The following is a 25,076-nucleotide window of genomic DNA, read 5'->3' on the forward strand; positions in this document are numbered from 1 at the left end:
ACAGAGCCTGATGCAGGGCTTGAACTCACAAACTGTGAAGATCATGACCTGAGCCGAAATTGGACACTTAACCAACTGAACCACCCAGGCACCCCTGGTATTTATCTTCAAAAGTGACTAATAAAAAATGACTAATAAAGAATTACATGACTGCAATTCACTTATTAGTTTAAAACCATTATTGCAAAGTTAAAATCTACAGTAAAAATCATGATTATTATTGACACTTCCTATTTTAAAATATTACTTTTAATTTAAAATCTAAGAAAAAATATTTGATAAAAATTTAGGATCAGGGAGCCTGGGTGGCTTAGTTGGTTAAGTATCCGACTCTTGATTTCAGCTCAGGTCATGATATCAGTCATGAGATGGAGCCTCACATCAGGCTCTGTGTTGGCTGTGGAGCCTGCTTCAGATTCTCCTTCCTCCTCTGCTCCTACCCAGCTTCCACATATGTTCTCTCTCTCTCTCTCTCTCTCTCTCTCTCTCTCTCTCTCTCTCTGACAAAACAAAACAAAAACTTAGGATCAAGCTCAATATCAGCTTCACCTTCATTTTAAGGAAAGGCTGAAAGGTTTTTGATATGAACCTGTCTTTTCATAATATTACTTGACAACAATATATACAACTTATATGAAGTTATTGTTCTTTAAAAGGAAAGAATGCCAGGGTGCCTGGGTGGCTCAGCTGGTTGAGCGTCCTACTTCGGCTCAGGTCACGATCTCATGGTTTGTGAGCTCAAGCCCTGCATCGGGCTCACTGCTCTCAGTGCAGAGCCTGCTTCATATTTTCTGTCCCATTCTGTCTCTGCCCCTTCCCCATGTGTGCTTTATCTCTCAAAGATAAATAAAACACTTAAAAAAATAAAATAAAATAATAAAAACTAAAAGGAAAGGATGCCTTGGATAATAGAATTTCTAAGAAAAGTTATTTGTGATAAAATGACAACTCAACCAAACAAAGACTTAATTTGCAAACAAACTATAAAATAATAGTATTATTTCTATGTTCAGGCTGGTCACAAGAAAACGTATAGGGCAGCAAAATAGATACCCCTCAAAATGTATCTCCAAGAGCTTCTACATATAAGAAACTACAATTTAATAGTCCCTTCAAAATGCATGTTTCTTGGAGCAACTGGGTGGCTCAGTCAGTTAAGTGTCTAACTCTTGATTTCAACTTAGGTCATGATCTCAAGGTTTGTGGGTTTGAGCCCCGTGTCAAGCTCTGTACCATCAGTGCAGAGCCTGCTTGGGATTCTCTCTCTGCCCCTCCCCTGCTTGCTCTCTATCTCTCTCTGTCAAAATAAATAAAGTTTTTAAAATGCATGTTTCTTGTTAATTTATTTAGCACAATGTAGGGACAGGATACAGAATACCATATTATGTCAAGTTCATTTAAATTCTGTCGAGGTGAAGTGACATGACACCAACTCCTCCATGTCTCCAGTGGGACAGAATTGTGTGGAGGCTAAGAGGTTGATCTGAATCCCAACCTTCCACTTATTAGCCACATGGGTTTAGCCAGGTCAAGAAACTTCTCTAGGCTTGCCTCACCTATAAAATGGTGATAATCTCAGTTTCATGCATTTGCTGAAAGGATTAAATGAGAAAGTACATGTAAAATTACTTAGCAGAAAGTGTGGTAGAAATATCCAATCTAGAAGGATTTTAAAAAATTCACTTCTGATAATCACAAGGATATAAAGATCTCAAGATATGCATAGGAGTACGCATGTAAATACCATGAGTTGAAAAAGGGCTATGAACAGGAATTCCTTTGTGTAGAACGATTTTTGTCATATGTTGAGTATGCCAACATTGTCTACATCCACTACTTGCTTTGTCTGTTGTTTGATGTATTTCTTACTTCTGAATGCTTTACATCAAGCAGTATTTTCAAAAGTATAAAAGTATCAGAGACACCAAACTTTTGATGTCTTTATAAATACACTGATTTCATCTTCTCGTAATTCTATACACATCAAGAAAGAGTGGGGGGAAGAGCTAGTTGTAACTTAGTTACAATGTATCCTTTTACATTTTTTAAGATGTGGGGAAAATGGTGTCATTTAGTGTGGAAAGTAAAGCAGGCATGAATATCCATAGCCACTTCCAAATGACAGATAATTTGGGTTATGAACGCCATTCCTACATGATTTGTAGGATAATCACATATAGTTGTCACTTCGTTGTCCTGATTAATCAATTTGAAGGTGGCCCTTCAACAATACAGGTTTGAACTATGAGGGTCCTTGGATTTTTTTTATAAATACAATACTATAAATGTATTTTCTCTTCCTTATGACTTTTTAAAAAGATTTTTAAATAATCTCTGCATCTAATGTGGGACTCGAACTCACAACCCCAAGATTAAGAGTCGCATGCTCCACTGACTGAGCCCCATAGATACCCCCTTATGACTTTCTTAATATCATTTTCTTTTTTATAGCTTACTTAATTGTAAGAATACAATATATAATACATATAATATAAAAACGTGTTAATCAATGGTTATGTTACCAGTAAGGCTTCCAGTCAATAGTAGGAGGCTATTTATTAGTTAAGTTTTTGGAGAGTTAAGTTACACATGAATTTTCAAGTGCATAGGGCAATGGTGCCCCTAACCCATGTTGCTCAAATGCCAACTATACTCATTTAAAAAATTTGTACTACACAGTTAACAAGTCAATCACATGTGGTTGAGATTTTTCTATCATACTTAAAAAAAACTTTTAGTATTAGGCCTGAACCAAGATGTCCAATGTAATTTTTTTTTGGAAACATGATTTCTCAAAGTTGCTTCTTGGTATTTATTTTTGGTGCTTAATAGTTTGGGAGCTATTGTTGAAGGCTTCTCAAGTTTAGTACATTCATAGAATTTTTAGGCTTAATGAATTCTATGATGTGTGATGAAACTTTGATTGCTGAATCAAAGTTTTCTCATTCCATTAAAAGGATTTGTGTTCAATATGAATTCTCTGATGAACAATGAGAGTAGATTTCTTGCTGAAAGCTTTTCTACAATTACTACATTCATAGGGTTTTTCTCCAGTATGTATTCTATGATGCACAGTGAGGTGTGACTTCTTACTAAAGGCTTTTCCACACTCAATGCATTCATATGGCTTCATCCCAGTATGGATTCTTTGATGCACAATGAGTTGTGATTTCTGGATAAAAGCTTTTCTGCATTCACTGCATTCATAGGGTTTCTCCCCAGTATGAATTCTCTGATGTTCAATGAACTGTGAGCTCCGGATGAAGGCTTTCCCACAATCATTGCATTGATACCTTTTGTCCCCAGTGTGAGTTCTCTGATGTACAATGAGATCTGACTTTTGAATGAAGGCCTTTTTACATTCATTACACTCAAAGGGTTTCTCCCCAGTGTGAATTCTGTGATGTACACTTAGTTCTGACTTCCTGTTGAAGGCTTTTCCACATTCATTACATCCATGGGGTTTCTCCCCAGTATGAATTCTCTGATGTACAGTGAGCTGTGACTGCCAGATGAAGGCTTTCCCACAGTCACTACATTCATATGGTTTCTCCCCAGTATGAGCTCTTTGATGAACACTAAGTGTTGATTTCTTGATGAAAGCTTTCCCACATTCATTGCATTCATATGGTTTTTCCCCTGTGTGAATCCTCTGATGAATAATGAGGTTTGACTTCTGGATGAATGCTTTCCCACATTCATTACATTCATAGGGTTTCTCTCCTGTATGAGTTCTCTGATGTACAGTGAGTTGTGACTTCTGAATAAAGGCTTTTTCACATTCATTACATTTGTATGGTTTCTCTCCAGTATGAATTCTCTGATGTACAATAAGTCCCGACTTTCCACTGAAGGCTTTCCCACAGTGAACACATTTATATAATTTCTCACTGGTTAGAATTTTCGGCTGTGCAAAAAGGTGTGGCTTTTGCATGAAGGCTCTGTTGTGTTCACTAGATGTTCTGTTCAGATGAGTTCCTTTCCCCAGTGCACTGTTACATTCACAATCTATCTCCTCAGTCAGGGGCTTATTGTTAATGAATGCAACTTGGTTCAAAAAATTGTCCTGGTTTTCCTGGTGATTTATCTCATCTTCAAGTTTCCAGTCTTCAAAGGTTGAGTATACAATCATGTTATGGAGTACCACTTCTTCAGAAATGCTCTTCTGTGTTGTTAATTCTTTCATTCCAGTTTCAAAGTCTGAAAAAAGCCCAAGTGTAAGTGATCTTACTTCACTCCTGAGCTTTGAAGAATACAAAACACAAAAATAAAAAATAACATTCTTTGTTTTAATAGAAATAGATAGAAATCTGATAATGAGTACAGTCAGTTTTGAAATAAAGGTAAGCTTAAAATTCAAAGATAGAAGAATAAACAGGCATAAAAAAAAAGTTAGCAAGATGCAATGGAAAAAGAAGAGTTGATGAACTCAGTGTCACAGTCCCACATGGCACCAGCCCCAATGCACCACAAGGCTCGGTGAAGAACAGAGGCAGATCCAAAAATCATTTCAGGAAAGACAAAGGAAGGATGCTAGCAAAGGGGACTGAGAATGAGCGGAAGTGACCAGCAGAAAAATTAAATCCACACTAAACATAAAAACAGTTATAAGTATTTTATAAGTAACCAAGCATATTAGAGCACAACTACAGGATAGGGATTTCCACATATATGCATCTTAAAGAGGCAGATGACATAAAAATGCATGGAATAGGACAGGGTCTATTTAAAGGGGGTGGTTCTGAGGTAGAAAAACAGACAGTTTCAGAGGGAGAAAGAAGGCAAAAAACAAGGAAGACATACCTGCTCATAACTGGGCGGTGGTAATGAGGAAAGAAAGAAAAGGAAAATATGGGTCCTGGAAGACAACGAAAACCCCAAAACCAGAAAAGCCAAAACTCTTTTCCAATCCCAAAATAAAAGAAAGAGGGGAAAAGACCTACTATACTAACAGAAAAGAACTCCATAAAATTTAGAAATCTTACCAAAACACTGTGATGTAATAAAATGAACAGAATAAAAGTACAGTCCATAGAGAACTGCTACAGAAAATCAGGAAATAAATTTGTGCAGATATCGAGAGGAAACTGTCCCCTGCAAAACTCAAAAATAACTAGCCATGAACCAGAATAAAATATTGTCTGAACTCCAAACAGAATATATTCAAACAAGCATCTGAGGACCTGGAAAACCACTATGAAGCAGAACTTATTTTAAAAAACAAAGAAGCAAACAAACAAAAAATGGAGAGATGAAAAAGAATTGGTTAAACTCGGGGAAAATGAAAGATTAAATTACAAGGTGTGGGCAGGGAGGTAAGAAGAATTTAATAAGAAGCACTGAAAAAAGATAGGAAAACAACCAAGATAATAAAAATGACATAATCAAGTGAAAATGGTCACAAAGAAAGTAGAAAAAGAAGACTGACAAAGGAAGAATATTTATATTACTGGAGTATCTGAAAATTGAAAAAACACAAAACAGGACGTTATAATATCAAGACATACAACACTAAACGGAAGATGAATAAAACAAGGTAATTAAAAAGGATATGAATATCATTTGGTAAGTTACTTTGATAGAGGGCATATCTAAGTCTGGGTAAATATGTAACGGGAAGAGTATAAGCCCATTTTGGAAGAATAGGGTGCTGTAGATGTTAGCCAAAGAGAGGTTAACTAATTAAGAATGTCCTAAATGATATGGGCATAAATAAGACACAAAGAACAGATAAGGGGGTTACCTCTCTCTCTAAAAGTTAAGCAAAGAAAATGGATTGCGTGGGTGTTTGATATGTAGAAGTGTTATTTAGGTATTTGGCTATCTCACACCAACAGTCTTCGGCCATTTTGAGGCCTCTATGGCCTTAAAAGAATGATTTCCTAAAAAATATTTCAAAGATAAATGTCTCACTAATCAATACTAATCTTACATCCCTGTTTCCCATATACCAGGTTCTCACTTACCTGGATAGGCCCAATTTGAGATTTCTCCCCCCTCCATCCATGGTTCTCCTTGCTTCAATAAGACTACATCTGACTTCAGATACTGATACCCTGTTTATGGGAAAGGATATAGAACTTGGGCATTAGTGGACATCCAACCATCCTAGAACTCAAGCCCACTACATATGCACTAGAATAGCCAAAATTAAAAAGACTAACATTACCAGGGGTGTCTGGATTGCTTAGTCAGTTAAACGTCTGACTCTTGATTTTGGCTCAGGTCACGATCTCACAGTTACCTGAGTTCTCGAGCCTGGCATCAGGCTCTATGTTGACTGTGTGGAGCCTGCTTGGAATTCTCCTTCTCTCTGCCCCTACCCCACTTGCGCTCTGTCTCATTCAAAATAAATAAATAAACTTAAAAAAAAAAGCCAACATTACCAAATGTTGATGGAGCTGCCATAATGCTAGTAGGAAATAAACTGATATAACCTCTATGGAAAACTGCCTGGTGGTATCATCTAAAGCTAAATATACATGTGCCATGATTCAGAAACTCCACTCCTGTATATATACCCAATAGAAATAGAATGTTTATTTCCACTAGAAGGTGTATATAAGAATGTCCATACAGCTTTATTCAATGGCCCAAATCTGAAACAAGCCAGATGACTACCAACAGTAGAATGGATACATTGATGAACTACTCTAAACTCACTGAATGGAGTATGATGAAACAGTAAGGAGAAACAAGCTACTGTCAATTGCAACAACATGGATGAATTTCACAGATACTATGTTAAACAAAGATACCAGGGGCGCCTAGGTGGCTCACTCGTTAAGCATCCAACTTCAGCTCAGGTCATGATCTCACAGTCTGTATGTTCAAGCCCCGCATCAGGCTCTGTGCTGACAGCTCAGAGCCTGGAACCTGCTTCAGATTCTGTGTCTCCCTCTCTCTCTGCCTCCCGCCACTGGTGCATGCTCTCTCTTTCTCTCTCTCAAAAACAAATAAAAAATAAACATTAAAGAATTTAAAAAAAAAAAAAGAAAGATGCCAGACAATAAAAACTTATATACTGTGTGGTTACACTTAGATGAAGTTCAAGAACAGACAAAACTAATCTATGGTGATAAAAGCCACAAGTTGTTATCACAAGTTGAGGAGATAAATGGCAAGGGGTCCATGGGAGCTTGCTAGGGTGCCTGAAATGTTTTATACATTGATCTGGGCAGTGGTTAAATAACACAGGGAAAAAATGCATCAATCTGTACATTTAAGATTCAGGCTATTTACTATATATGTTCTATGTCAACTAATCTTATAAAAACTAGGAACGTAGGCACAGCCCATCATCTTTAACCTCCAAAGAATGAGCAGGATGCATCACCCATTTTCTTTTCATCCAAGTCCACTGGAATATTTGGTACTCAAAATTAATATTCTTTAGACCTTTATAGCTTGAAATGAAGCTCATTAAATATTCAGAGACCCAGCAGTTTTCAGTAAATAAGAAAGGAAAGGCAGGCAATTGGGTACTCTGGTGGTTTTAATATGTTCATAAGTTCTTTGGCACTCTTCCCTTCAAGAGATTCTCTCCTCCCCTTAAACATGGGCTGGACTTAGTAACTCATTTCTAATAAACACAAGAAGGTAGAGGTGATGGTATGTGATTTCAGAGACCTGGTCATAAAAGGCACTGTGACTTCCTCCTGGCTTTCTCTCAGCTCACTCTATCTGGGGGAAGTTTGCCATGTCATAAAAACGGGTGCACATGGTAAGAAATTGAGATCTCTTGCCAATGGACAGCAAGGAACTAAAGGCTCCTGTCAACAGCCATGTGAGTGAGTTATCTCAGAAACTGGATCCTACAGGGGCACCCTGGTGGCTCCATTGGTTGAGCATTTGACTTTAGCTCAGGTCATGATCTTGCAGTTTGCAAGTTCGAGCCCCACATCAGGCTCACTGCTGTCAGCGTGAGCCTGATGTCCCCCTCTCTCTGTCCCCTTTTCTATGCCCCTGCCTCACTTGCACTCTCCTTTAAAAATAAACAAACATAGTTCCTGCTTCAGTAGCACATATACTAAAATTGGAATGATACAGAGAAGATTAGCGTGGCCCCTGCACAAGGATGACACGCAAATTCGTGAAGCATTCCATAAAAAAATAATAATAAAAAATAAATAAACGAACATAGTAGAAAGGGGAAGATGGCAGCGTTGGAGGATGCTGAGCTCACCTCATCCTGCTGATCACTTAGATTCCACTCATATATGCCTAAATAACCCAGAAAACAGCCATAAGACTAGCAGAATGGACTCTCTGGAGCCAAGTGTAGACAAGAGGCCCACAGAAGAGGGTAGGAAGGGCGGAGAGGCGGTGCATGCTACATGGACTGGTGGGGGGGAGCCAGGCGGTGGAAGGGCAGCCTGCCCAGCAAGGCAGAGCCCCCGAGTCTGACTTGCAAAAGTGGAGGGGCCGGACTGTGTGAGTTCTGACAGCCAGCGGGACTTAACATCAGGAATGTAATAAGTCAACAGCTCTGCTCGGAGAGTGGGAGGGCGAGAGGACACTGGTGTTGAGCCCTGGAAGACAGAGCTCAGCTTAGCAGGGAACAAAGGCACTGGCCAGTGCCATCTCCCTCTCCCATCCCCCAGCCAAAATCCCAAAGGGAACCAGTTCCCGTCACCGAACTTACTTGCACTGCAAACACCCAATGCTGTGCTTCTGTGGATCCATCCCTCCAATGGGTCTGCCTTCCTCCTGGTGCTGCAGGGCCCCTGCCACAGGGGACCACCAATGGCAAAATGAGCTAAGCCTACCCCTCCCGCCCCTGTGCACTCTGCAGATCCACCCCGGCTAATATGCCAGATCCCATCAAAGCAGCACCACAAGCCTGGCATTGTGAAAGTAGCCCAGACAGGGGCCATACCACTCCACAGTGAACCTGCCCCTGGGAGAGGGGAAGATAAGGTACACACCAGTCTGACTGTGGCCCCAGTAGTGGGCTGGGGACAGACATCAGGTCTGACTGCGGCCCCGCCCACCAACACAAGTTACTCCAGACAGCACAGGGGAAGTGCCCTGCAGTTCTGTGCCACCTCAGGGACTATCCAAAATGACGAAACAGAAGAATTCTCCTCAAAAGAAACTCCAGGAAGTAGCGACAGCTAATGAATTGATCAAAAACAATTTAAGCAATATAACGGACCATGAATTTAGAATAATAGTCATAATATTAATTGCTGGGCTTGAAAAAAGTATACAGGACAGCAGAGAATCTATTGCTACAGAGATCAAGGGACTAAGAAATAGTCATGAGGAGCTAAAAAATGCTATAAATAAGGTGCAAAATAAAATGGAGGCGACCACAGCTCGCCAGAGGCAGCCTCTGAAGAGGCAGAGGAGAGAATAGGTGAATTAGAAGATAAAATTATGGAAAAAGAGGAAGCTGAGAAAAAGAGAGATAAAAAAATCCAGGAGTATGAGGGAAGAATTAGAGAACTAAGTGATGCAATCAAATGGAACAATATCCGTATAATAGGAATTCCAGAAGAGGAAGAGTGAGAGAAAGAGGCTGAAGGTGTACTTGAACAAATCATAGCTGATAACTACCCTGATCTGGGGAAGGAAAAAGGCATTGAAATCCAAGAGGCACAGAGAACTCCCTTCAGACGTAACTTGAATCGATCTTCTGCACGACATATCATAGTGAAACCGGCAAAATACAAGGATAAAGAGAAAATTCTGAAAGCAGCTAGGGATAAATGTGCTCTAACATATAAAGGGAGACCGATAAGACTAGTGGCAGACTTATCTACTGAAACTTGGCAGGCCAGAAAGGAATGGCAGGAAATCTTCAATGTGATGAACAGAAAAAATATGCAGCCGAGAATTCTTTATCCAGCAAGTTTATCATTCAGAATAGGAGAGATAAAGGTCTTCCCAAACAAACAAAAACGGAAGGAATTCATCACCACTAAACCAGCCCTATAAGAGATCCTAAGGGGGATTCTGTGAGTGAAATGTTGCAAGGACCACAGAGTACCAGAGACATCACTACAAGCATGATACCTACAGACATCACAGTGACTCTAAACCTGTATCTTTCAAAAATAACATTGAATGTAAATGGACTAAATGCTGCAACCAAAAGACATAGGGTGTCAGAATGGATAAAAAAAAAAGACCCACCTATTTGCTGTCTGCAAGAGACTCATTTTAGACCTGAGGACACCTTCAGATTGAAAGTGAGGGGATGGAGAACTATCTATCATGCTACTGGAAGTCAAAAGAAAGCTGGAGTAGCCATACTTACATCAGACAAACTAGACTTTAAATTAAAGGCTGTAACAAGAGATGAAGAAGGGCATTATATAATAACTACAGGGTCTATCCATCAAGAAGAACTAACAATTATAAATGTCTATGCACCGAATACAGAAGACCCCAAATATATAAAACAATCACAAACATAAGCAACCTTATTGATAAGAATGTGGTAATTTCAGGGGACTTTAACACCCCACTTACAACAATGGATAGATCATCTAGATACAGGATCACTAAAGAAACAAGGGCCCTGAATGATACATTGGATCAGATGGACTTGACAGATATATTTAGAACTCTGCATCCCAAAGCAACAGAATATACTTTCTTCTCGAGTGCACATGGAACTTTCTCCAAGATAGATCACATACTGTGTCACAGAACAGCCCTTAATAAGTATAAAAGAATTGAGATCATACCATGCACACTTTCAGACCACAATGCTATGAAACTTGAAATCAACCACAGGAAAAAGTCTGGAAAACCTCCAAAAGCATGGAAGTTAAAGAACACCCTACTAAAGAATGAATGGGTCAACCAGGCAATTAGAGAAGAAATTTAAAAATATATGGAAACAAATGAAAATGAAAATACAACAATCCAAACGCTTTGGGATGCAGCAAAGGCAGTCCTGAGAGGAAAATACATTGCCATCCAGGCCTATCTCAGGAAACAAGAAAAATCCCAAATACAAAATCTAACAGCACACCTAAAGGAAATAGAAGCAGGACAGCAAAGACACCCCAAACCCAGCAGAAGAAGAGAAATAATAAAGATCAGAGCAGAAATAAACAGTATAGAATTTAAAAAAATTGTAGAGCAGATCAATGAAACCAAGAGTTGGTTTTTTTGAAAAAATAAACAAAATTGACAAACCTCTATCCAGCCTTCTCAAAAAAAAAAGGGGAGATGATTCAAATAGATAAAATCATGAATGAAAATGGAATTATTACAACCAATCCCTCAGAAACACAAGCAATTATCAGGGAATACTATGAAAAACTATATGCCAACAAACTGGACAACCTGGAAGAAATGGACAAATTCCTAAGCACCCACACACTTCCAAAACTCAAACAGGAAGAAATAGAAAACTTGAACAGACCCATAACCAGCAAAGAAATTGAATCAAAAATCTCCCAACAAATAAGAGTCCAGGACCAGATGGCTTCCCAGGGGAGTTCCACCAGACATTTAAAGCAGAGATAATACCTATCCTTCTCAAGCTGTTCCAAAAAATAGAAAGGGAAGGAAAACTTCCAGACTCATTCTATGAAGCCAGTATTACTTTGATCCTAAACCAGACAGACACCCAGCAAAAAAAGAGAACCACAGGCCAATATTCCTGATGAATATGGATGCAAAAATTCTCAATAAGATACTAACAAATCGAATTCAACAGCATATAAAAAGAACTATTCACCATGATCAAATGGGATTCATTCCTGGGATGCAGGGCTGCTTCAACATTCACAAATCAATCAATGTGATACATCACATTGATAAAAGAAAAGATAAGAGCCATATGATCCTGTCAATCGATGCAGAAAAAGCAATTGACAAAATTCGGCATCCTTTCTTAATAAAAACCCTTGAGAAAGTCGGGATAGAACGAACATACTTAAACATCATAAAAGCCATTTATGAAAAGCCCACCATCGCCAATGGGGAAAAACTGAGAGTTTTCCGCCTGAGATCAGGAACACGACAGGGATGTCCACTCTCACCGCTGTTGTTTAACAGTGTTGGAAGTGCTAGCATCAGCAATCAGACAACAAAAGGAAATCAAGGCATCAAAATTGGCAAAGAAAGTCAAGCTTTCACTTTTGCAGACGACATGATCTTATACATGCAAAACCCAATAGACTCCACCAAAAGTCTGCTAGAACTGATACATGAATTCAGCAAAGTCGCAGGATACAAAATCAATGTACAGAAATCAGCTGCATTCTTATACACTAATAATGAAGCAACAGAAAGACAAATACAGAAACTGATCCCATTCACAATTGCACCAAGAAGCATAAAATACCTAGGAATAAACCTAACCAAAGATGTAAAAGATCTGTATGCTGAAAACTATAGAAAGCTTATGAAGGAAATTGAAAAAGATATAAAGAAATGGAAAAACATTCCATGCTCATAGATTGGAAGAATAAATATTGTTAAAATGTCAATACTACCCAAAGCAATCTACATACATTCAATGCAATCCCAATCAAAATTGCACCAGCATTCTTCTCGAAGCTAGAACAAGGAATCCTAAAATTTGTATGGAACCACAAAAGACCCCAAATAGCCAAAGTGGTAGTGAAGAAGACCAAAGCGGGAGGCATCACAATCCCAGACTTTAGCCTCTACTACAAAGCTGTAATCATCAAGACAGCATGGTACTGGCACAAAAACAGACACATAGACCAATGGAATAGAATAGAAACCCCAGAACTAGACCCACAAACGTATGGCCAACTAATCTTTGACAAAGCAGGAAAGAACATCCAATGGAAAAAAGACAGTCTCTTTAACAAATGGTGCTGGGAGAACTGGACAGCAACATGCAGAAGGTTGAAACTAGACCACTTTCTCACACCATTCACAAAAATAAACTCAAAATGGATAAAGGACCTGAATGTGAGACAGGAAACCATCAAAACTCTAGAGCAGAAAGCAGGAAAAGACCTCTCTGACCTCAGCCGCAGCAATTTCTTACGTGACACATCCCCAAAGGCAAGGGAATTAAAAGCAAAAATGAACTATTGGGACCTCATGAAGATAAAAAGCTTCTGCACTGAAAAGGAAACAATCAACAAAACTAAAGGCAACCAACAGAATGGGAAAAGATATTTGCAAATGACATATCAGACAAAGGGCTAGTATCCAAAATCTATAAAGAGCTCACCAAACTCTACACCCGAAAAACAAACAATCCAGTGAAGAAATGGGCAGAAAACATGAATAGACACTTCTCTAAAGAAGACATCTGGATGGCCAACAGGCACATGAAAAGATGCTCAACGTCGCTCCTCATCAGGGAAATACAAATCAAAACCACACTCAGATATCACCTCACGCCAGTCAGAGTGGCCAAAATGAACAAATCAGGAGACTATAGACGCTGGAGAGATTGTGGAGAAACGGGAACCCTCTTGCACTGTTGGTAGGAATGCAAACTGGTGCAGCCGCTCTGGAAAAGTGTGGAGGTTCCTCAAAAAATTAAAAATAGATCTACCCTATGACCCAGCAGTAGCACTGCTAGGAATTTACCCAAGGGATACAGGAGTGCTGATGCGTAGGGGCAATTGTACCCCCAATGTTTATAGCAGCACTTTGAATAATAGCCAAATTATGGAAAGAGCCTAAATGTCCATCAACTGATGAATGGATAAAGAAATTCTGGTTTATATACACAATGGAGTACAACGTGGCAATGAGAAAGAATGAAATATGGCCCTTTGTAGCAACGTGGATGGAACTGGAGAGTGTTATGCTAAGTGAAATAAGTCATACAGAGAAAGACAGATACCATATGTTTTCACTCTTATGTGGATCCTGAGAAACTTAACAGAAGACCATGAGGGAGGGGAAGGCATAAAAAAAAAAGGTTAGAGAGGGAGGGAGCCAAAACATAAGAGACTCTTGAAAACTGAGAACAAACTGAGAGTTGATGGGGGGTGGAAGGGAGGGAGGGGGGGTGATGGGCATTGAGGAGGGCACCTGTTGGGATGAGCACTGGGTGTTATATGGAAACCAATTTGACAATAAATTTCATATTTAAAAAAATAAATAAATAAACATAAACAATTTTTTTAATTAAAAATAAATAAATTGCAACTTCTTAAAAAAAAAAAAGTAAAGAAAAGAAATGGATCCTACTCTGTCAGTCAAGCCTTCAGATGACTGCAGTCCCTGCTAATATCTGATTACAACCATAGGGGACCACATGCCAGAACCACCCAGCTAAGCCCTTCCAAATTCCTGACCTACAGAAATTGTTAGTAAAGATTGTTTGTTTTAAGCTACTAAATTTTGAAGTGATTGTTACATAGCAATAGGTAATTAGTTCCTAGTACCCTCTGAGTGATGTGAGGGATAAGCTTAGAAATTCCCTGAGCCTGTACTGATGGAGCTAACAAGGCATAAAGAATTACAAAGCCATGGGATGCTCACACCCAAGCTTGGGTAAACAAGATTAGGCCCCCAGAATAAAACGGGGCGGGGGGGGGGGGGCAAATGCCTCCAGAATAGAAAGGGGGGCAAAAACCCCCTATACAAAGGTATATGAGGTAAGCAAGATTAGGTATTCAGGGAAAAAGCACCCCCAATTTAGTACTATGGCAGAAAGCTGCTTTCACAGGAAGGACCAAATTAGGTAAACAGGTAAATAGGGCTATAGACTGCTGTGCTGCAGGTGATGCTGCCCAGAAGGGAGCTGATTAACAAAAGAAAGGTGCCTTGTTAACCCTGAGGTGCTCTATCTGTCTTATCCCCTGGGCTAGCTAGGATAAACAGACACAGCGCCTCCCGTCTGCTGTTAACAACCATCTGCCCATCTGCCTGGTGCCAGGATTTTGTTTTATATTGAGCCAAACCCCCAAACACCGTATATCTTCAAAACCCCCTTTCCCTCATGCCCATGAGTTAATGTTCACAGATTCATTGTCTCTTCATGCATGCCCATCACATTTGTAAGCCTTCTGATCTTAATACATATGGAGCAAGGTCCCTTATTTGGGGCTCTTGTCTTTTCCCGGACATTAGCCATCTCTCATATTTTAATCCTGTCTCTGCTTTCTTGCTGGCCAAGAAAGAACTTTAGACTCAGAGTCTATGACACTTACCCACTGAGACAAGGTTGCTATAGTTCTCCAGCATCACATCCCTGTACAGGTTTCTTTGAGCAGAATCCAGCTGCTGCCACTCCTCCCAAGTGAAGTCCACAGTCACATCCTTGAATGACACAAATCTCTGTACAGGACGTTCCTGTTCAATCTAAAGTGAAAAACGCTAGGTGATGTGTAAAGCATGTACCAGGAGTCACTGCTGTTTTAATCATGCAGAGTCCATCTTAATAAATTAAAGATGTTTATACTATGAGGCCAGTTTTACTATGTGGGAGAAGCAGAACACCTATTAGGAAACCTTTGCTATGGAGAATCATTCATCCTCTCTTTCCATCAATAAGCACTTATGAGGCAACCACACAGCCAGCATTATTTGGTGCTCAGAATACTAGTATGAACAAAAGACAGGAAGTTTACAGACTAGTAGATGGAGGCAAACAAGTAAATATATAAAAGCTACAGGGTGTTAAATAAGTTATAATACAAATAGGAAAGAAAGAATGATTCTATTTTGGGAGGTTGAGTTGGGCTTTGTAGAAGATGTAGTTAGGCAAAATGAATAATGAAAAATGCAAAAATAATTTTAAAAAAGTAAAGATAAAATAACTTTTTTTGAAATGTAAAAAATGAACGGCGTAAACTCCAGTAAGATATGGAAGAGGAAGAAAGATCATTCTAGATGGAGAAAGGAGTATGAAAAAAGCTATGGCGACATGAAAAAGAACATGGCAAACTCAAGGAATTTTAAGTACTTCAGAATAAGCTCTCAGAAATCATTTATTCATATGCTGCTTTCACAATTTTTACATATCTGCATGTCACTTGCACTATTACTGACTTAAGAGTTTCAACTCAACTTTTTGACTTAAATTCATGATTTTAAAAGGAAACCACTATAGGGAAAACCAGTATCAGTTCATAAAATGAAGACAACAAAAATCTGTAAAACAAGTATATACTGATGAAATGCCATACATGGGATTTGCTTTCAAATGCTCTAGAGAACAGGGGTGCCTGGGTGGCTCGGTCAGCTAAGCACCCGACTTTGGCTCAGGTCATGATCTCATGGCTCGTGAGTTGGAGCCTCATGTCAGGCTCTGTGCTGACAGCTCAGAGCCTGGAGCCTGCTTCGGATTCTGTGTCTCCCCCCTCTCCAATTATATGAAATATCTAGAATAAGCAAACTCACAGAGCCAGAAGTAGTTTTGAGGTGACCGAGGGCTGTGGGGGTAAGGTAGAAAAGTGAGTTATCGCTCAATGGGTACAGAGTTTGTTTGGAGTGACAAAAAAGTTTTGGAAATAGTGGTGATGGATTCACACATTGTGAACATAATTAATACTACTGAATTGCACACTTAAAAATAATTAAAATGGCAAATTTTATGTTATATGGATTTTACCATAAAAATTCTATTGGTCCAAATTAACTTTGAGATAGCCTATTATAATAGATCTTGTAGATCTGGCCAAGTGGCAATAATGACTAGGCAATTAGATTTCAGTGGGATGACGGTGGCTCAGATAAAAACCATGAGGCATGGAATTCAAGCTGAGAAAAGCGAGAAGTAAGAAGTAGGGAGTGGGGTGTAAAGGACACTGAAAAAGTGGAGGATCAATGGATCGGAGCTTTGGATGGAAGTGGAGAATTACTGGAGTCAAGGTACTACCATAAACAAACCAGAAACGGAAATAATGGCCAGAATGAAATGCTTGGAGGTACAGTTATTGGTGATTATATATCTAGAATAGGACTATGGAAGTTGGTTGAGATGGGATAGAGGAAAACGATGTCCGGAAATGAGGAGATACGCTGGTACTGGAAGCAGAAGGAGTTAAAGGTCCCCAGAAAAAGACAAGACAGAGCTTCTGTGAGAAGTCATTTTAGGCCCCCAACTGTTTTCCCTCGATCTACGCCCTCTGGGTTCTACTTGCCTGTGCACATTTCTCGCAGAGCTTCCTAAGGTTAGAATTAAATGCAAAAACCTCAGTAGTTAAGGATTTTAAGGGAACAAAGGGAATGCAGAAAACTAACAGTCTCTACCAGGCTAGGAAACAGTCTAACCGTAAATCAATGGTAAAACTCCCAGTGCTGTTTCAAAAGTAAGCAAGGGCCTGAATTTCTTACCCAAGGTAAGGAACCCAAGACCCCATCCAGTTTTTACTGGCTCTCAGAGATTGCCCACAGCCCCTTACCCTTGTCTGACTTCTCCACTATAATGTTAAAGTGTCTGCCCTAAAAGAAGCACAAGCTTCCTCAAGGTTAACGTATGATGCATGCATAGGCATGTTTTCTAAGTACGCCTCTACAAACTTCTGCCTGCCTTTACATGCAATGGCAAAGCTCCACTTTCTGAATATTCATCCTAAACCCTAAATAAAAAGAGCCCACACACCCCTGCTCAGGGTGTCACAGCTTTGTAAGTTATTCCCTGGGATCTCCTTATTTACTGCAAATAAAAGTTTCCTTTGTGCAATAACTCTACCTGGTGTAGTTTCTATCTCTGACTCACCAAGGAGCAAACTCATGTTAGTTCGGTTACAGTACCAAAAGTACGGTGATAATGTGATTTATAATAAGAAATTTACATTTGGTCTTTGTAGTTCCTAGCATAGAGCTCCTAAAACCCTTGGAGGGGTGCCTGGGTGGCTACGTCGGTGGTTAGGCATCCGACTTCGGCTAACCATGGTCTCATGGTTCGTGGGTTCGAGCCCGAGTCAGGCTCTGTGCTGACAGCTCAGAGCCTGGAGCCTTCTTTGGATTCTGTGTCTCCCTCTCTCTCAAAAATAAACATAAAAAAAATTAAAACCCTTGGAATTTCCTGTGTTGAAAGCGATAAAGTTCTCTTATTATGTTAATGAGATGGCTTGCGGGGGGGGGGGGGGGGGGGGGGGGGGGACGGACACGATGTGGGGGCACCTAAGGAGAGGGTGGCTGGTCACCAGGGGAGCCAACCAAGAATAGAGAATTGAAACTTCCAGTCCTACTCCTGATTTTTGGAGAGGGAGGTGGAGTTGGGAGGTTCAATGGATCACCAATGGCCAATGATTTCATCAATCATGCCCACGTAATAAAGCCTCCACAAAGACCCAAGTGGAGAGAATTCAGAGAACCTCCAAGTTCATGAACCAGAATGCTTCCACATGCCATGTGCCAGGTGCCAGGCCTTGAACTCCATTCTCCTTTGTTCAGGACTCTGTCTTATATGTTTTCATCTGACTGTTGATTTGTATCCTTTAATATCCTTTGTAATAAACTGGCAATCTAGTGGGTAAATTGGTTTTCTGAGTCCTCATTATGAGCCACTCTAGCAAATTAATAAAACCAAAGGAGGAAGTTGTGGGAACCTCTGACTATAGCTAGTCAGTCAGAAGCAGAGGTAACAACTTAAGACTAGTGACCGTGTAATGGAAGCTGGTCTGGATCACCCAGCAGAAGAACCAAATGGCACTCAGAGATCTTGGAAGGCAGGAGGTTTATTTCACACCAACACGCTACAGGAGATCACTCTCCAGAGGTCTGAGCCCTGAGTGAACAGGGGGGAACAATTTATAGTCTGTTACTTCCACATTCCGCATTAGTACTAATCTGGTGCATGTGTGCGGCAAGCAGAGTAGGAAGAAGAACCTGGAAGGGGAGTCTTTGGTCGGGGACTGGAATTTTTCTATCAGTCCTGTCGGCCATCTTGTAACAGATTTTTCTCTACCAATCAGAATCTGAAGTGAAGGGCAGTCTTGTGGGAGCCCTTGACCTATAGTATCTGATACTACCTCTAGGTGGGTAGTGATGAGGGAGCATGCAGCAAGCTGGGGACAAAATACAGGCTGGCACACCATCCCTCCCACCCAGTGAAATATGTGTGATATTCTTGGACACTGCTAGCTACCCAAGAACAAAGGAAAGGGGTTTAAGTGCTTGCCATGGTAATGTGGGAAACTAAGGCAAATGAAAAATTCCCTTACTGCCTATAGCCCACTGACAAGTCCTTGAGATTAGCAGAGTGACCTCCCTCTAGAAGCTCAGCTGCCTCAAGGATGACCCTTTGCTGGGGGCAAAAGAGAACATTAGCTTAACATTATCCCAACCTTGAGGATCCTGTAAGTCTACTTCCTTTATCTCAACTGCCCCAAGATATATGCTGGCAATCATACTCCAAGCTTATGGCCCCCTGATATATATCGGAAGGTTCTCATGACTGTGGTTTTATTAAACAGTAATAAATGGCACTTCCCTAGCAACAGCTAGCCCCTCAAGGTCTGGAACCTTGCTTCCAAAATTCCTTAGAGACTTACTCTACCCTGATCCTCTCCCAACCTGAGGGCATATAATGAGTTACCCCTCATGACCCCAGTGCAGCTCTTTCTACCCACAGGCCCTGTTCCTATGCTTTGATAAGATCACCTTTTTACACCAAAGACATCTTCCAGAATTCTTTCTTGGCCGTTGGCTCCAGACCACCCCACCATCACCCCCAAACTTCATCAGGTAGTGTCAAAATTGAGCTGAATTGTAGGACAGCCAGCTGGTGTCAGAAGATTGCTCGGTGGTATAGGAAAGAACCCCCACACATTAGAATTGGGTGCAGAAGTACAGGTACATAACCCAGTAGTCCCCAGGCTTTTGGATACTGTGATACAATAAGAAATATATATATTTTGGTCTTCATCCCTGGCTCCTAGTCAGAATTCCTAAAACTTTTGTAATTTCCTAAGCAATAAAGGTGTGATAAGCATCTTTTGTTCTAGTATTTGGTCTTTGACTCTGGTTCTTGACACAGGGCTCCTAAAATCCTCGGAATTTCTTGGGTGATAGGAGTGTCTTTTGTTCTAATGAGGTGACTCTTGATATTTTTCAGTTAAAAAACAAGCACGTACATCAATAATACATACCTTTTTCAAAAAAAAAACCCATAAATTATATACAAACACTTCAACACTGAGATATTATGACATTAAGAATATATGTACGTAATTCTCTTTTCTCCCCATACCCCAGTGCATCATCTTGCCCATCTTCTAGGAATGGATGCTCCCCACTTTGAAGACGACTATACTCACTCCAACTGTGTGCTACATGGTGGGTATAACCAATGGAACATTATAGATAAAAATTCAATAATATATGCCTTCAAATAAAAACATTTAAAACCATATGACAATCATAACCATTAAGATGTTTGCTAGCAGTGTTTAGCTGAGCAATAAACCAACAGAAACGAGCAAATTCACTTGATTTCCACTATCCACGAGGCATACTCACTTGATATACACTTTGAGGGTCTCAACCTATTGCATTTTAAAGGAAAAATATTTGATTATTTATTGGTTAAAAACTGCAAATTAAAATTGATACTATTATGATCTTTAATAATGTTAATTCCTTGGACCAATTTTACAACCTTTAATTTGTGGATCAAGGTAAATTTTTTGGCAGCTATGTACTTGGGCCCCATGATTTTACTGCCTTCAAATTGGATTATGCATTGTTATTACGCCCTATTGTTATTTTGAGCGACGGTTTAAGAAATAGCTATGGAGAAGCCTCCTACAGAATTTATCAAGGGTTGGTTAAGTGTTAAGGATACTGCCTACTTTATCATATGTATGCAGACCCATCAAGAGAATAACTTTAAACCTAAATGACAAAAATGCTTTCATTCCCTCAAGAAAATATCATAATGTGTAATGTAAATCGTATCTTTGCAGATGATATGCTCAACTTTAATGAACTATGAAAAACTATGAACTTGTGGGGCGCCTGGGTGGCGCAGTCGGTTAAACGTCCGACTTCAGCCAGGTCACGATCTCGCGGTCCGTGAGTTCGAGCCCCGCGTCAGGCTCTGGGCTGATGGCTCAGAGCCTGGAGCCTGTTTCTGATTCTGTGTCTCCCTCTCTCTCTGCCCCTCCCCTGTTCATGCTCTGTCTCTCTCTGTCCCAAAAATAAATAAACGTTGAAAAAAAAAATTTAAAAAAAAAAAAAAAACAAAAAAAAAAACTATGAACTTGTATCACTATATTTCGCATTTCCTTGGTCTAGACCTTCTGTTTTATTTTCCCTGATTTCTATTTACATTTTTTTCATGTAATTGAATTAATTCTTTTAAACTGCCTCAAATACAATGGAAAACAAAATGGGGTATAAATAACTCACTTACCTGAGACTTGGTCATTTTCTGTTGCTCTTCAGAAGGCACAGATATCTGTAAAGACAGAGCTTGGATGAGCAGGGAGGGGATAAAAAGAAGACCACCTTAAGAGTCTGGGCCTGCCCTGTGAATTCCTGCCCCTTTCAAAAGTGTCTTTCAGAGAGACCACAAAAGATTATGCTGTGATAACATCAACTTATTAACTTACAGTTCTGAAAAGGTCAGGTCATGGTATGTTTTACCTTTGTGAATGTGTATTCCTTTATACATTTAAAAAGTTTCTCCTCCTCCTTTGGCCCCATAAATCTATAATTAGATATTTATCCTAAAAAAAAAAAAAAGCAAGGACACACATAAAGATATATATGCAAGGATATTCATCACAATGCTGCTTTATCACTACCTAGATGTTCAACAATAGGGACTGGTTAAATCAGTTATGGAAGGACAGAATACTAGACAATCATTAAAGTATCTTAGAGAAGAATTTACAGACTTGGAAAAATGTTCTTGTTGTATTACAAAGGAAGAAAAATAGGTTATAAAACAATATATATACTGAAAAGAAATATATTTGAAAGGAACAAAAATATGTCTGAAAGGACATACATCAAAATGTTATGGTTACCTTTGGTGGTAGGATTAAAAGTGATTTCTATTGACTTGTATTTAGCATTTTCATTTTCCAGTTTTTCTAAAATAAACGGCTACTTTTTAAATTAAAAAAAAAAAAAGATTGTTATTTTTAGCAGCTATTGTCCTACTGACCTCTTAACCCAAACTCTTATCAATGAAGTCCTAAAGGGCACAATTCACTAGCTTGATACATTTAATAAGCTGTAACAGTCACTGTCATCAATAGACTTATAGGACCACTTCAAATGTATAGGCTCAGTTCAAATGTCACCTCCTCTAGAAAGCCTTTCCTGGATAGAATCAGCTATTCCTTCCTCTGACTTTCCCTTAGTTTGCAACACTCTGCTACAAGGGCTTCCTGATACAAATTTAGGGCAAGGGAAGATGCAGTCTGAACTAGGACCACAGCAGTGGGAATGGGGAGGACAAACTGGAGAGATGTCAGGGAGGCTAAATCACCATGATCAGAAGATTGATTGGACATGGGGAGAAGAAGGCTGGGGAGAAAAGTAGATGTCTACAGGATTTTTACTATGGCCATCTGAAGTAAGAGTGACTCTTCATGATGATGAACATAGTAGGATGAGCAGGTGAACTATGGAGAACTAAGAAGATGTATTCTATCATGTTAAGATTGAGGTTCTGTGAGTGAACCCCACAGAGATGTGTAGGAGACAGCTGGCTACTGTGAATCTGGAGCTTATTAGAAACGTCTAGGCTGGTGCTATAGATTGGCAAGTCATGGCTTTCAAGGTGGAAGGTGATGCAATGAGTGTGGTTGAAACTGTCCAGAGAGAGCACATGCATTGAAAGAAGACAGGGAGAAAGCAAAGGAGCTTTGAGAGAGGGTTTTTGAGAGACTTTGGCTTGAAGTACTTAGCTAGCTACCAGACAGTAGCAGAGAATATAAACTGCCTCAAGTCTATTGACCAGATAGATCCAAGAGTGGAAACAAAACCTTTGGGGGAAGGATGGGAACTCTCCCTGACCCTCACATCCTTACAGGCATAAACCCATTCAAGAAAACCCAGCACAATACGCGTGTGGAATGCAGCCTGAATGCAAACCGTTACAATTCAGGGCTGGAGCCCCAATCACTAGTCGCAAACCATCTGCTCCCTAAGCTATCACACAGGCTCCTAACAGCTGCCCAATACAGCCCCACATACATTGACCTAACATAACCCTAAAGACGGATATCTGTCTTCAGGGCCCAATCATTGATTTCTATGTGACCCCAACCCGAGGGACTCAGAATCACAAAGACACGCTCCATCACTAGTCCCACAAATTCCCAATCAGTCGCTGACCCTCCTCAGAGTCCACTACTACCAGCAGCATCACTAAATACCAACCTATACCGGGCGGCAATCGTGATTTGGGGCAGGCCCGCTAAATTACTAACCAAAGACCGAAAATTACGGACCGCTAGAGATGCTCAATCGCTGATCAAACATGATGCCCTTACTCCCAATACCGCAGCCAGTGACTGAAACCTCGTTTTCTGTGAACCGGACCCCTCAACTCCCAGCCTCTCCTGCGGGGACCTCAGCTGAGCGACAAGGCCACCCCCTCCCACCGTGAGGGATGCGGACTCTCCAGTGTTAACGGCGGAAGCAGGCGCAGCCCTCGACCTGCTTCTATCGCGAGACTTTCCAGGTGTTTAGTCGGGCTGAGCCAGGAAGATTAATATGGCTGCGCCTAGTGAGCGGAGAGTGTGACGGAATGGGAGGCGCCATATTTCGAGTAGGTGTTAGTGCCGTACAGCAGAGAATCCTGAGAGCAAGGCAAGGTAGAAGTGGAATACGGGAGCTACAGAAAAGATGTACTGGGACAATGCGGGAGCAACAAAGAATCCCAGGTTTCTGAGGATAGAGTCAGGGAACCGCTCCCGCTAAGATGTGTAGAAAAGAGACACGCGGTGCAAGGTGCAAATAAAGATGGGGAAGTGGGGTGGGGGAATAGGAGAAGCCGCTCCCGTTATTAAGCCAAAGAGGAGCGTGAGGCTCAGCCAGAGTCAGTTGATCTACAACACATTGCCTCACTTCCCCAATATTAGGTATAATAATGATAAAATATGCTTACTGAGGTAGGTTATTTAATTTAGGTTTCAATTGGGGTGGAAAAGTCAGGATGGAGCAGTATTCTCCCTGAGACAGAGCACTGGGAGAGGGAAAGTCAGAATGCTTTCATCTGGTGACCTCCAGCCAGTCATCCTGGAAAATGGAATTCAAATGTTCCCCTCCTGGGAATGCTGTCCCAGATTGGGATGGGAAAACTCAGCCACTGCTAAAGACACCTCAGATGGCAGCAGAGGAGAAGTGTTTGAGGATAAACTCTGAAGGATAATCCAAAACCCCTGAAACCTCCTCTCAACCTGGTCTTGAACTTGCTCTGTGGCTTTGGGCCAGCTGCTTTCCCTCAGTTCTCTCATTTGTCAAGAAGAGGAAGGTTGTGAAATATTCATTTGGGTGTTTCAATGTTTGCTGAAAGCACTTCAGAATCTGCGCAGTTTTTAAAAAATAATAAATACCATGTAATAGTGTTATTACTGTTAAATAATTAAACAAGGAGACTATTAGACTTAGGTGGTTCGAATGCCTTAGCAACCCTCCCAAGCAAACCAAAACCTAAGCCTGTAAATGCCTCAAGGTTACGAAATCAAAACCTAAGGCCAACCAATCACAAATGAGGCTTTCCCAAATAAGACAACTGTTTAAACTATAGGCAATCAAATAATTTCCTTGCTTTGCTTCTGCAACTTCTCTATAAGAGTCTTGCCTCTAGCTCTTGTCAGTGGAGCACTTCTTACCCCTTGTGGTTTGGTGCTGCCCAATTAGAGAGTTTTTGCTCAAATAAACTTAAAAATTTTAGTATGTCTTAGTCTGTCTTTGAACATCACTACAGAATATCCAGCCCTAACTAATGCCTAAAGACACCATGGATTAATTCTTGGGGTTCACTCAGCTCTTTAAAGTCATATACAGTGGCCATGATGCTTCTGGAATGTCCTTCCCAACCATATGTCAGGAAAACTTCTATTCATGCTTCAAAACTGGGAGCCAATATCCTGTTTTAAGTTTTTTCCCAGAGTCCCCTGGCATCTGTGCCTTTTCATGGGCACAGCTGCATATGCCTTCTACTATGACAGTCATCATTGCCAAGAACGGGGATTTCC

General features: G+C 40.3%; 1 protein-coding gene and 1 non-coding gene across 8 annotated transcripts; one reads left to right on the forward strand and one right to left on the reverse strand.

The window, feature by feature from the left end:
* Window positions 1–1,326: 1,326 nt before the first annotated feature.
* Window positions 1,327–23,558, reverse strand: LOC112850060 (uncharacterized). 7 transcript variants are annotated; one of them, XM_086683730.1, is made up of 7 exons: window positions 23,325–23,558; window positions 21,891–21,969; window positions 21,505–21,587; window positions 21,272–21,316; window positions 15,117–15,267; window positions 5,967–6,056; window positions 1,327–4,200 (listed from the first exon to the last, which is right to left on the reverse strand). In XM_086683730.1, exons 3-7 carry the CDS (start codon window positions 21,562–21,564, stop codon window positions 2,951–2,953), a joined length of 1,596 nt encoding a protein of 531 aa, XP_086539856.1. In that variant the 5' UTR covers window positions 21,565–21,587; window positions 21,891–21,969; window positions 23,325–23,558; the 3' UTR covers window positions 1,327–2,950. The 7 variants fall into 7 exon arrangements, with proteins under 7 accessions (XP_086539856.1, XP_086539857.1, XP_086539855.1 ...); XM_086683731.1 differs by having other exon boundaries at window positions 21,891–21,972; XM_086683729.1 differs by having other exon boundaries at window positions 21,891–23,558.
* LOC112851615 (U6 spliceosomal RNA) lies at window positions 8,010–8,112 on the forward strand. Its single transcript, XR_003222793.1, has one exon. It is a non-coding gene; the product is annotated as a U6 spliceosomal RNA (small nuclear RNA).
* Window positions 23,559–25,076: the final 1,518 nt, after the last annotated feature.

This window comes from Puma concolor, chromosome D4, assembly GCF_028749965.1.
Source record: "Puma concolor isolate L17-30 chromosome D4, mPumCon1.1.hap2, whole genome shotgun sequence".
Taxonomy (NCBI): domain Eukaryota; kingdom Metazoa; phylum Chordata; class Mammalia; order Carnivora; family Felidae; genus Puma; species Puma concolor.